Below are 13,415 nucleotides of genomic sequence, written 5' to 3'. Positions count from 1 at the left end.
GGTAGCTTGAAATTGAAAACCTTCGTTTCGACGTTTGAGCCTCTGTAATCGTTTTCCAGCACGAACTTTGATCAATTTCTAAATCAAAATTGCTAAATGTTTCGAAGAAAACTCGTTACAGTTTATATTCTTAAATAACATTCGGGATTAAGTGATCGCGGTAAAGAAAAACCAAACCCAAAACATTCGGAAAAAACTAAAATATGTAAAGCAAAGAGGGAGTGTATGTGATGGGGGTGGCGAGGGTGCGGTGGGCTATTGGTTATCACACTGGACACTAGAATTGAATTCGAGAATGATTACAGTTGATGAAGTGAGACAATGGGGAGACACCTGATGACAACTTATATACCGTGTAGTATTGGGGCATGTCCACACTACGCCGGAGAAATTTCTAAAATTTCAAAACGCAGCTTTATTTCTACGGTTAGGCCTACCATCCAACACTTATCCATCGCGAAAACGGAGCTTTTCGAAAACGCTCTTCAAACAGGAGGAATTTGAAAACGCCGGCTTCGCGTTTTAGTGTGGACGGAAAATATTTTGAAAATGAAGTTTTTAGAAAACGATGAGATGACGACAATCATGTGATTTCCATGAGCGAGTTTTCTCACCCGAATCCAAAATGAGGGTTGCGTCATTAAATTTCTCCGGCATTCAACAAGGGCGAATGGAATAATTGCGTTATTAAATTTTTCTTAAGTTTTAAATCGACTGAATGATGTGGACATTTCAGTGTGATCTAAACGAAGTGATGGTGTGAAAAAGCGGCAAAATTTCTGCGTGCTGTTCAGTTTTAAGTTGAATGAAACATGTGATGAGAGCGATCGATACAGTTTTCCGATATAATAATTCCTCACAGAATCTCCGCTTAAGTCTTCCATATTCTGGAAGATTGTGTTAAGAGATATAGCTGTTACGAGAAGATCCGAAGTAATTACATGTCGTCACATGTAGCAAAGGTTTACCCTTGTACGGTCAGCTGTTGTCAAGACTACAAGTTTGTTTAAAGGAAAGAGTCTGAAACTGTGAGAAAAAGCCTTTTTAAATAAATGTTTCGTATTTGAGTTAAATGGTTACATTTTGTGACTATTTTCTTAGTTTCTGGGACCGCATTGTCCAATATTCCTTGTTTATCCGTAGCCAGTTCCATGCTCTCAGTCACTAGGGACGATCAAAAAAGCGAAAGAAGAGCTTCTGGGAGAAAATAAGGAAAAGATCCTACGAGGAAAAGAATTCTCTGGCATCCTTTGGTTGCACTTCTTGTAAAGTGATTAAATTTACTGAGAACCTATGCCTTTCTTCTAAATTACCACAAGCAAAAAGATAAGTACCTAGGCTCTCAAATTTGCTTCTTTTAATTTAAATTAATTGATCCCGACTGTTATTTTATTTTTGCTTTCTTTGTCTGGAGTACAAAGTGCGCTCAACCCTGACACTTCTATATGGGCGATCATTTTCACATTCTCCTTACATTATAAATACAGAAACTAGCAGACGGGTGTCGAGAATAAACAACTTCATCAACTTGAAGATCTGGTGTTAACGTTCCACTAACTTGATTCTCGGATCTAACATATGACAACTGTGCGTGGTCCATACTCATTTGTAATTGACTCGCCTGCCTTGAATGTAAGTTATCGTAAAGATTGGTCCTCATCACGTTCAGTAAAAATCTGAATGTAAAAACCTACTTGTTTAAGAACCTGCTGGCAGAAATTTGCCATTTTAATACCCAAAAATATAAGAACCTGTTTAGCCAAGCAAGATCAAGCAGGTTCTTTTATGTAGGTTACAGCTAAATTATGACAAACATTTTAATCAAGGGGTGTGACTGAGATTGTAAATTTATATTACAAGAAAATACATAATACAGATGTGAATAAATACTGCATATTCAAGGCCAAACCCAAGTTCATTTATTTTTCTGGTATTCAGCAACTGTATCTCTTTCATAGATCTAATTAAGAAACTAGTTAGCCTAAATAGACCTTTCCCGCATTCCACTTCGGTGCGTTCGAACAATGGCACCAGAACGAGGTTGGGGTGGACATTTTCGTATTTACTGTATTTTTGTCCACCCTGACCTCGACTTGGCGCCATTGTTTGCTGGAATGCGGGAAAGGTCTATTGCCAATAACCACCCCAAAATACAAGAACCTCTTTTGCCAGACAAAAAATGTAGGTTCTTACGCGCGGGCTTTTACCGTATCTGAGTTAAAAAGCCTTCTGCAGTGTTCTGGGACACGCGCTTATTACAGGCAGTTTTCAGTGTATGTCCTGACGAAAAGCTCTATTTTCTATTGCATTAACCCCGCATAATGCAGACCCCTAAAAATGCAGTTAAGATACTTCCCTATGGCCTTGGCAATTGACATGCTCCCATACAAACATAGCCCGGCTCGCTTTACGAACACTTGTTATCTGTGCACTCTATATAAAATGAAAGCTTTCTACCAGTTATTGAGTTTGTTACTCACACGGCAGCATAGCAGCTTCACATGTTTGATAACTGTCTACGTTCAGCGGTGTGTGTGACCCTTGTAGACCTTAGTGCCGGACATTGACCGTCAATGTCCGGCAAATTCAAATAGGCTATTTGAATAAACGTATAAATGTTTATTCAATTTGAACTTAAGTTGCTCTTAAGACATCAAACATCGTTCTGTTGCTTTTGAATTGTGTACTGTTGTCTTTGTATTAATAAAATACGTTTCGGTTCCGTTTATTCAGAGACCCTGCTTAACGCGGAAACCCGGCGGAGTATAAATTGCTTGTCCCTTTGGTACCCTTATCAAGATCCTTATTAACCGGCAGTGTACGGAGTTTGTATCTGACCTCATGTAACACGGGAGATTTGTTCTTAAATTTTCTGATTCACTTATGACATGACGAAAAGTTTATCACTTTGTCTATGGCACACCAACTACGCAATTCGTTAAGTTTCTTCAAGTTGCAGAAAGACTAGATGAAATGATTTGCTTCGAGAGCATTCCATATCACATGACTACCCGTTGCATTTGTCTCGCTCGTGAAAACACAAGTCTGACATGTTACGTTCGTGTTTAAAGCCTTCCGTCTATTTATCTTGGGATTTTTTGCCAATAGAAAAAGTTAATTGATTCACATATTTCATTTCCGTTCTTCAATCGAGCAATAAGTTGTCTATGCAAATTCACACGGACATGGCGGGCCAAATGTGTCAAACAATAGTTGTCGTAACAACTGTTCGCCCAGGGAACAGGTCTATTCATTGTCCTTATTTGCATTTCATTTTTGTATTTCAAACACACGAGCTAATTTCAACCGTGAAGAAACCTGGTTCAGATAACAACCCAGTCAGTGGGATTTATCAACAGAGATTTTACTTTCAGTTTGGCCGATTTAGATAAGCGAATTCGTAAAAATGTGAATTATGCTTGGATGATCAAAGAAAAAACGAGCATATGCGTTGAAGCGTGAATACAGGGATGAATATTCTGCGTCGCAGTCTGTCACAACGGAACATCATCGACACTAAAACAGTAGCTCAATCTCCAAGCTCTTTCGTTGCTTTACTTTTTTCTCTATTTTTCAGTTTTAAATACAACTTTTCCTTAAACAGATGCCATTTTCGCTCGTATTTCCAGTCTGTTGTGAAGTACAATACTGTTGTGTCGAATATACACTTGACACTCACCGATAAGCTTTGCTGAAACAAAACGAATAATTGTGCTTTAAAAGAAAATTGCAGCCCTTCAGCTAAACTACAAAGTACATGCAGCTATACCGTCTTTCTGAACTACCATAAGTGAATTTCTAACGTCCTTATTAAATTCAATAACATCAGTCCTCAAATTGCACGCGAAAAAAAAAAACAATTCAAAGACCTCGTGTCGGGGCGATAATTCGCGGTGTAATAATACAATATTATGAAGATCTGTTCTCAGCCGTTCATGACATTCTTAACAAAATCCTCGTAGTTAATTTGTCCCTGGTTGTCCTCGAAGCCCTGAATTAGCTGGTCCACATCTTCATCGCGGAGTTTCTCCCCTAAACCTGTCAGGACGTGGCGAAGTTCGCCAGAACTGATGATTCCAGAATTATCAGTGTCGAAAACTCTCAGGCTGTCGATGAACACGTCTTGACCGTATTTATGTTTCCGCGAGCGAAACGACATCATCACTGGTACAAACTCTTCAAACGAAATCCTCTTATTTCCTTTAGGATCGATTTCATTCAACACCTTATCAACTTCAGCTTGAGTTGGGTTCAGACCTACAGATCTTAGCACTTGTCCAATGCTGGATGATTCAACCTTGCCGTCTCCAACACTGTCGTACAATCCAAAGTTATCGCGGAGTTCGTCCATCTCTCGGTCTGTTAAAGTACTCGCCATTTTATTCCTCTGTTAATTTCTGAGAAGTAAGATTACATTGAGTAAATATAGAGTATTATGCCCCAGAATCTTACGCAAAAACTGCTGATAACACAATACACTTGCTGACACGGAACGCATGGCATTATGGTATAGCAGCATCACGTGATTTCAAATGTCACTGCTCATTTTGCATACAACCAACTTGCATTTGCTCATAACAGAGCTCAGTCATTTGAGTTATTTTGGCCTCGTACAAAATTTCCTTTAAGCTGAAGCAAACTTGAACATCGTAGCATACTAAGGTAGAAAACCACCAGATATAATAATGAACCATAAAGAAGCAAGGATGAATCAGGATGGAGAAGGTTAATAAGGATCACAAACGACGAACTTAAAACATTTGGCCTAAACTGTTCAAGAAGCGCTAACTGTCAGTGATGTAGCTTCTTTAAGAATCGTTGCAATGAGGACACTAGGGAACTTAAGCCTGAAAACACGACGACGACGGCAACGGGATCGTCACTAAACGAAAGGTTTAAAGGCCTCGCTAAACTAGCAAATATTGTTGCGAAACATTGTTGCAGCAAATGTTTTATGTTTAGCCACGTGGGAAACAAATGTTACGGAAACAAATTTTGCTGCTCGGAAACAAGAAAATGATTTTGCCTCAGCTCAAAAACACTTTTGCTTCCCAGACACAAACTTTGCTTCCAAAACATAAGTTTCCCAGCCTAGCCACCATGAAAACAATGCGGTTGACTGGTTTCCAGGGCCGCTCATTAACAATGGTTCCCAGCAATGACGAGCGTACATCAATGGCTGACGACGAAGCCGAAGCAGAAGAGCTACAAACAGGTCATAGAGAAGGGAAGGGAAAGAAAGAAAGGAATTGGAAGGATGAGGAAATAGACTTACTCATTACCTTGTTTGAGGACAAAGACTGTTAGTGGGATGTAGTTCATGAAGACCACATGAATAGGAACAAAAGGAAGTGGCTGTCACTGTCAAATCAATGCACACATGTCAGGGAAATATGGTATCACAATGGACGATTACAAAAACAAATAGTTTATACTAAGATCACAATTTACGGGGACGAGAATAATTATGCAAAAAGTCTTCCCCAGAATTTCCCGGAAGTTATTTTATTTTAATGCGCATGCGTGAACTTTTGTCTCCGAAACAATGTTTCCTCGTTTAGCCAGCGGAGCAGCATAACATTTTGTTTGCTTCCCGCTAATTTATGCACCCCGCAGGAAACATAACAATAATCAATGTTTTCCGCAACAATGTTTCCTAGTTTAGCCAGGCCCTTACGAGCAAAACAATAGCTGTGCACATGCGTTATAAATCTTTGTACATTTCTTTGCCGTCCTCTGCTAAACAAGAGCTGCGATTTTATGTTCAAGTTTTCAGTTGTAAGCTTGTGATAAATCAGAACGCTTCTGTGCCGTGACAGGAGCAGACTCGCTAGAAGTAATTGCTTTCTACGAAGCGAACAAAAATATGGAAACATAAACCGTTCGACCATTTTCAACATTGCTTTAACATTTAGCTTCTGCCATGATATTTTCCCACCACTTCCTCGCGCTTGGTTCTCTCATTGCTCCTGGTGGAGCACAGGCCACCAACAACGTGTCTCCTGGCTTCATTCCGCTGTCCTGAGCTAGTCTCTGCAGCTGCGTCCAGGTCCACCCGATCGTCTGTGCTTTCCAACATCCCGCACTAGGTGTTTGTTGGCTTGTTACCCTTCCGTTGACGCGGAGTTATACTGGAGGACTGTCCAGGCAATGCTAGTTGCTGGTTTCCAAGCCGTGTGACCCAGCCAGTTCCATCTGTTTCGGTGAACCCCTTCATTAACTGGAACGTGTTCTGCTATTTTCCATGAGTCATCTTTGCGGATATTCTCCGGCCAGTAGATTCTTCTTACTTATTGATGAATATTACTTTAAACGAAATGATTTCTTAGCATAATTGTAACCCCTAAGCCTACCAACAGGATGATCTGTTTGGTGTAATTGACATACATACATATCCTTTATTTAAACACGATAAGATTTAAAGCTCAAAGCTTGTGGGGTCGTGTAAAACTTGTTACTAGTTCGCAATTGTGGCGACAAAGTCCTGCTCGTGCGCATATATTATGCGATCATCAGAGGTATAAACTGGCCTTATGAAAATAGACTATTGAACTAAATACGGACAACGGGATAATCCGCGACAGCATCAGTTTTATACAAATATGGTGAAGTGTCGAAAAATTTAAACAAATCATGTAAAACAGATGACTTAGTGGTCAAGAAACAAAAACGAAAATTTGTCCACAGCCAGGAGGCAAACAGGAAAAACGTTCACAAATCAATAGTGGGTTCGATATTTCGTTTTAAATTTCGAAAGTTGCGTGCTATGATGAACAGTGCAATGTTGACTGGATTTATTAACCAAGCGTATATTACTACAGAGAGTATACAGAATTATTGTGGAAACTAATCAGTTTTTCTTGTTTAACGTAGCTACGAGACATGCTTTTGGTCACGAAAAAAGAAAAGGACAGGGGCACCCAACGAGCCTTTTCTCTCAAATGCTTTTAAATGCTGTTTTAGGCTATCTGGAGTACTTTTAAAGCTCCGTATGTTAATTTAAGGTTGCGCTAGAAAAATTTTACCTGTTCGGTTATTCGAGGGGAACTTGAGTATTCTCGAATTTATTAGGGCTTTTCTGTCCATTCCCCGAAAACCTTAGGTCTTATCACCTTTCCGAAAATGATAGCCGACCTTTTTTCGGTACTCAAAACGACTTTTTTTAACAACCCGAAAACAACAGACATTAAATTTCTCATATCACAAAAGTTCGAAGTGACAATTTTCTTCAGAAAATCAGAGGGGATTAAAGGCCTTCCGAACAGATAATTTACCGAAACGATCCGTTGGGTGCCCCTGAAAGGAAAGAATAGAAATCGCTCTCCTTATAAGCAAGGTAATAGAAAGCGTTGTTCTTCAACTGTTGAACACTATTAGTTTTGACTGATTTTGACTGAAAGCTGTCAGGCAGACAGCCCAGCTAAAGGTAATCAATCGTTTATATAATAACCTTGTCGGAAACGTCTTGTTAGCATGTTGCGTGACAAATAGGGCATGGCGATTTCACATTGATGTAAACTGAGCTAGTAGATAAGAATTAACAATTACTGGAAATTCCTGTGTGACCAAACTAAGATAGCTAATACAAGAATAGGATCGAGTAGAATTACGGACAGTTCGAGAATTGTACTTGATGTGATTAAATGGTGACTGTGTGATTAAAATACTTCTAAGACATCTTGTGACTTTCGGAGAGCACTAAAGTAGACGGGACATTCTCCAAACGTGGCACCTCCGACGGGACCGCTATTTACATGGTTGTGAGTATAATTTAGTCCTAAATTCTATTTAAACCTACGCTTCCGACGGAGATGGAGAACGCAAAGGGAAAACTGCAAACGAAACTTACGCAACTAGAAATCCATGCTAAGAGAACGAAACAAGTGCTAGATTCGGGATCTGTAGATGCTATCGAGAGACATACGGGAGCATTAAGGTCTACAATATCTGAAGCGGACGAGTTAAAGCGTGCGTTGGAAGCCTTAAAGATAGAAGCAAAGGAAGATCTTGGTGACATAGGCACGTGGAATGCCGCGATTGACCTTCAGTTGCTGAAAGCTGACGAAGAGGTTGGGAAGCTTCGCAAATGGCTCGAAGACAGAAGACGCCAAGAAGAGACGACCGCGCGTGAAGATCAACTCAAATTCGAGATGAAACTGCATGAAGAAAAGATGAAACTTCAGACCAATCTCACTACGAAAGAGAGCCACGAGGGAGACGGGTCACCTAAACAAACACAAGCGAAGCTACCAAAGATCGAGATTAAAAGGTTCGAAGGCTCTTACTTGGATTGGCCGAGGTTCTGGGGTCAGTTCACGGAGACGATCGACAAGGCCGAAATAGCACCTATCAATAAATTTACCTATTTATGTGGGCTACTGGGTCCAAAGGTTAAAGCCGCTGTGGAAGCCTTGCCGTTTACAGCTGAGGGTTATAATAGAGCCAAGTCGATATTACTAAGCAATTATGAGAAGGAATCCGAAGTAACAAAGGCGTACGTCAAAGAAATAATGGCTCCCCCTGTCATCTCAAGCGCCAACCCTAGGAGGATAAGCGAGTTTAGCGACACATTGACGTACTGTGTACAAGCGCTGGAAACAATGAATAAACTCAGTGAAGTTAATGGAAACGTACCAATGACACTGGATAAACTGCCAGCAATTCGGGGAGACCTAGTACGAATGGATCCGGAATGGGAGAAATGGAACTTCGCTCAGTTGTCAGAGGCAGTAAGACTTTGGACAAAAAGAAACCCGGTTGAAGAACGAGAAACATCGGAGCAACTTAATTCCAAACGTGACCGCTCAAATAAGCTCTTCCAAGCACGTGGTGGCGATGGTAAGCCAAACAAATGCGTTTATTGTAGTGATGTGACGCACAGATCGTCGGAATGCCAGAAGATCTCAACCGTGGATGAACGAAAGCAGTTTCTCGCGAAAAAGAAGTTATGTTTTAATTGTGCAACACCGAATCACCGCGCCGCAGAGTGTTTCAGCAAGAAAACATGTTTACATTGTCACAAACGCCATCACTCTTCGATATGTGATCGTGAACAAACAGACAGCGGGAAGCAGACGTTGATGACAGCCAGTGAGAACAATGAAGGAATCATGCCAGTCTTAACAGTGAAGGTCGATGGTATTACCTGTCGCGCGTTGATAGATACCGGCGCGGGGAGCTCATATGCATCTGCGAAGCTGTTGGATCTCCTAAAGAAAAAGCCAAGTGAAACGAAAACAAAACGTGTGGATATGCTAATCAGCTCTAAAGTAACCAAACTAGAAGTGTACGACACCATCGTAGGATCCTTAGACGGGAATTATCAGATGTCTGTAAAACTGACGAGAGTGAACAAAGCAGAGCTGTTATCGATTGACAACCCAAACTACGGACAATTGATAAACAAGTACCCGCATTTGCAAGGAGTCAAAATCACAGACCGTGACAAGAAGGACCAACTTCCCATACATGTCGTACTAGGAAGCGGGGAATATGCGCGCGTAAAAACTGAGACAAAGCCTCAAATTGGACAGGATGGGGAACCGGTGACGGAGAAAACTAAACTGGGATGGTTTATCATGAGTCCTGGATCAGAATTTGACCACAACACGATGCTGCTGACGCAAACATCACAGAGCGACTACGAGGACCTGTGCAGGCTTGACATACTAGGGCTTGCAGACACACCAGAACATGACCAGAGCATAGTGCACGCAGAATTTAAGGAACAACTACAACGCTCACCAGAAGGATGGTATGAAACCGGACTACCATGGCGAGGCAATCATCCAGACCTACCAACAAACGAACAAGGAAGTATACGACGCCTGTCAAGTCTGACCAGAAAACTGCAGCGCATTAACCTCACCGATGAGTACGATGCCATTATACGAGAGCAACTCCAGAACAAAGTAGTTGAAGTTGCACCAGAAGAAATCGTGGGGAAAGAATTCTACATCCCACACAAAGCAGTGGTTAGAGAAACGGCTGAAACGACCAAGATGCGCATAGTCTATGATGCTTCCGCAAGAGCAACGCCAGAGTCACCGTCGCTGAACGAATGCCTTTATCCTGGCCCTCCATTGCAAAACAAGCTTTGGGACATACTAGTGAGACAGAGAGCATACCCCATAGCTGTAACTGCAGACATCCAGAAAGCCTTCTTGCAAATACGAATCCGGGAGTGTGAACGTGATGCATTAAGATTCCATTGGAGGAAAAGTGAACACGGGAAGTTAGAGATACTACGTTTCACTCGTGCGCTGTTCGGTCTAGCCCCATCGCCCTTTCTACTCGGTGGCGTAATCGAAGCTCATTTAGATGCTTGGGAAGAACGAGAACCAGAGATAGTGGCAGAGCTTCGACGCAGCTTGTATGTCGATGATCTACTCACCGGTGGACGAAATACAAGCCAGGCCCAGCAGCGTAAAGAGAAAGCCGTTCAGATATTCAGCGCCGCAACGTTCCAACTCCACAAGTGGCATTCCAACGTCAAACAGCTAGAGGAAGATCCAAACCTGATCGTCCCCCCTGAAGAGCAGTCATTTGCCAAACAACAACTAAATGTTAAACCAAGTGAATCTAAGATGTTGGGACTCAAGTGGGACAAACAGCATGACACCTTAGCGGTAGTGATACCCAAAGAAGAAACCCAGCCAACCAAGCGAGGAATCCTGGGAAAGATGGCTAAGATTTATGATCCCTTAGGCCTGATTGCACCATTGACGCTCACTGCAAAGCAGATTTATCGTGAGTTGTGTGAAACCAAAGTACAATGGGATGCGAAGATCAACGGAGAACTCCTACGGCGTTGGAAAAAATGGGAGGAGCAATTACCTCGTGAACAGCAAGTACCGCGATCAATAGCACGATATCAAGAAGCAGTACAAGAAGTGGAACTACACTCTTGCGGGGACGCATCAGAACGAGGAGTAGGAGCGGCAGTCTATGCAGTTGTACGCCAACCATCAGGCAACACTCAACGATTAGTGGTCGCCAGGAGTCGACTTGCTAAACAGGGACTGACTATTCCACGCCTAGAATTGATTGCAGCGCACATGGCTACCAATCTATTGATAAACGTGCGGAACGCCTTAGATAACGTGCCCTCCCCAAAGGTGTTTGGATGGTTAGACAGCACCGTCGCACTTCATTGGATCAAGGGAAATGGCCAGTACAAACAGTTTGTCGCGCATCGAGTTGCCAAGATACAATTACACAAGGAGATCGAGTGGAGGTACGTTCCTACGGATGAAAACCCTGCAAACCTAGCGAGCAGAGGTGCTCCAGTTCAATCAGCACTTTGGCAACAGGGACCGGCGTGGCTCCAGGACAAGTCCAAGTGGCCAATCAACCCAGTCACTCGATCGTCACCAGCATCAGAAATGGAAGCCAAAGTCATTAGGGAAATGCTCAACCTAGCGCAAACCAAACCAGAGCCAGACGAGTTCGACGAACTCCTCGAACGCAACAGCTTGCGCCGAACTTTAAGAGTCGGCGCATGGATCAAGAGATTCATCCATAACTGCAAGCATAAAGAGAAGAAACTTGGGCCCCTACTCACAGAAGAAACAGAAGACGTACGTGGTTGGTGGATTAACCGAGTCCAACGGCGAGACAGAGAAACCACGGACTACCCTCAAATTAGCGGGCAACTCAACCTGAAACCCAATGAAGAGGGAGTGATGACCTGCCACGGCCGGATATAAGGGCAAACTCCGATATACCTACCGAACAGTGCAAGTTTTACAGGAAAACTGGTCCAACAAGTTCATTGCCAGACGCTGCATGGGGGAGTCGCTCTGACAATGGCAGCAGTGAGAGAGAGATACTGGGTACCGAAGCTTCGTAGCTTGGTCAAATCGGTCCGAAGTAAGTGCTATGGTTGCAAGAGATTCAGTGCAACTCCAGCAAGAAACCCAATACCTGGTCAGTTACCGGAAGATCGGACCACAGTTGGCGCGGCATTTGAAGTCATCGGTACAGATTTCGCTGGACCAGTGAAGTACAAACAGGGAAAGAAAAGTCAAGGAAACGCCTACCTGGCTATCTTCACTTGCAGCCTTTCAAGGGCTATACACTTAGAGTTAATGGCCAGCCTGGAGACGGACAACTTTATCACATGTCTCAAGCGTTTCATCGCTCGTCGTGGACGACCACGGGTCATCTACTCAGATAATGGCGGTACCTTCATCAAAGCTGAGAAATGGCTACGGGAGTTACGAAAGGATGAGCGTCTCCAGGGTCTTCTAGAACAACACGAGATCTCATGGAAATTCAACTTGAGCCGCGCCCCTTGGTGGGGGGAGGGGGGGGGTCAGTTTGAGAGATTAATTGGAGTCGTGAAATCTTCCATGTTCAAAGCTATTGGTGGAGCTACTCTAACCTGGTCTGAGCTCAGTGAAGTGCTACTCGACGTTGAAACGCAGATTAATCGCCGCCCATTAAGCTATGTGGAAGACGACGTCGAGTTACCAATCTTAACGCCCGCAACCTTCTTGTACCAGCGAACAAACCAGTTACCAGAAGAGGAGACCTGGAGGATAACAGATCGAGACATCCGGAGGCGTGCTAAGTATCTGCGAACCTGCAAGGACAAGATGTGGAGTCGCTGGCAGAGAGAATACCTTACAGCACTAAGAGAAAGACACAACCTGACGCACGCAGTGACCAAGTTCCAACCTAAGAAAGGAGACGTCGTCATAGTGAAAACCGACAGCAAGAATCGTGGAACATGGCCGCTGGCCATAGTGAATGAAGTGTACCCGGGCAGCGACGGCGTCATACGCGCGGTTCAACTCAAAACCGCGAAAAGCATGCTGGAACGACCAGTACAACATTTGTACCCATTGGAACTCGAGTGTGATCTCAACACTCCAGTGGCAGACCCGCGCTTAAACCCACAGGCTCAGGATTTCCGCCCTAAAAGAGATGCAGCGTCAGCAGCAAGGGTACGAATGAAACAACTTGCGGATGCTGAGCAATGTGAACTATGAACAGAAATCAAACAAGTTGCGGATGTTGAACAATGTGAAATACGAACGGTAAATCAGTTCGTGAAAACTGATCCATTAGCAGTAGAATATATCATTGTTTTGTTTGAGGGAATCAGTACACAGCCTGAACTGTGAATTTTGAAATCGTCAATAGGAAGTGACGTTGATCGAGGACTGATTATCGTTTTGTTACCGCTCATATGTGATTTAATAGTTCAAGACTCAAATCGCGTGATTGAAACAGAATTATGACATATGCTTCGATAGCGAACCATATGAGGGGAGTGTGTGTCGGAAACGTCTTGTTAGCATGTTGCGTGACAAATAGGGCATGGCGATTTCACATTGATGTAAACTGAGCTAGTAGATAAGAATTAACAATTACCGGAAATTCCTGTGTGACCAAACTAAGATAGCTAA

General features: G+C 42.9%; 2 protein-coding genes and 1 pseudogene across 2 annotated transcripts; 2 read left to right on the top strand and 1 right to left on the bottom strand.

Annotated features, from left to right (window-relative positions):
* Nucleotides 1-3,184: 3,184 nt before the first annotated feature.
* Nucleotides 3,185-4,516, bottom strand: LOC145470160 (myosin-2 essential light chain pseudogene; annotated as a pseudogene).
* Nucleotides 4,517-6,479: 1,963 nt separating this feature from the next.
* Nucleotides 6,480-11,715, top strand: LOC145470433 (uncharacterized). Its single transcript, XM_081454238.1, has one exon. It carries the CDS (start codon nucleotides 7,812-7,814, stop codon nucleotides 11,706-11,708), a length of 3,897 nt encoding a protein of 1,298 aa, XP_081310364.1. The 5' UTR covers nucleotides 6,480-7,811; the 3' UTR covers nucleotides 11,709-11,715.
* A 92-nt stretch (nucleotides 11,716-11,807) lies between these two features.
* Nucleotides 11,808-12,995, top strand: LOC145469208 (uncharacterized). Its single transcript, XM_081452901.1, has one exon. It carries the CDS (start codon nucleotides 11,808-11,810, stop codon nucleotides 12,993-12,995), a length of 1,188 nt encoding a protein of 395 aa, XP_081309027.1.
* Nucleotides 12,996-13,415: the final 420 nt, after the last annotated feature.

This window comes from Orbicella franksi, chromosome 15, assembly GCF_964199315.1.
Source record: "Orbicella franksi chromosome 15, jaOrbFran1.1, whole genome shotgun sequence".
Taxonomy (NCBI): Eukaryota; Metazoa; Cnidaria; class Anthozoa; order Scleractinia; family Merulinidae; genus Orbicella; species Orbicella franksi.
This window is presented reverse-complemented; position numbering and strand designations above follow the sequence as displayed.

Bases quoted from the DNA above. Each gene is read 5' to 3' on its own strand.
- LOC145470433 (XM_081454238.1), top strand. From the start codon at position 7,812: ATGGAGAACGCAAAGGGAAAACTGCAAACGAAACTTACGCAACTAGAA.
- LOC145469208 (XM_081452901.1), top strand. From the start codon at position 11,808: ATGGCAGCAGTGAGAGAGAGATACTGGGTACCGAAGCTTCGTAGCTTG.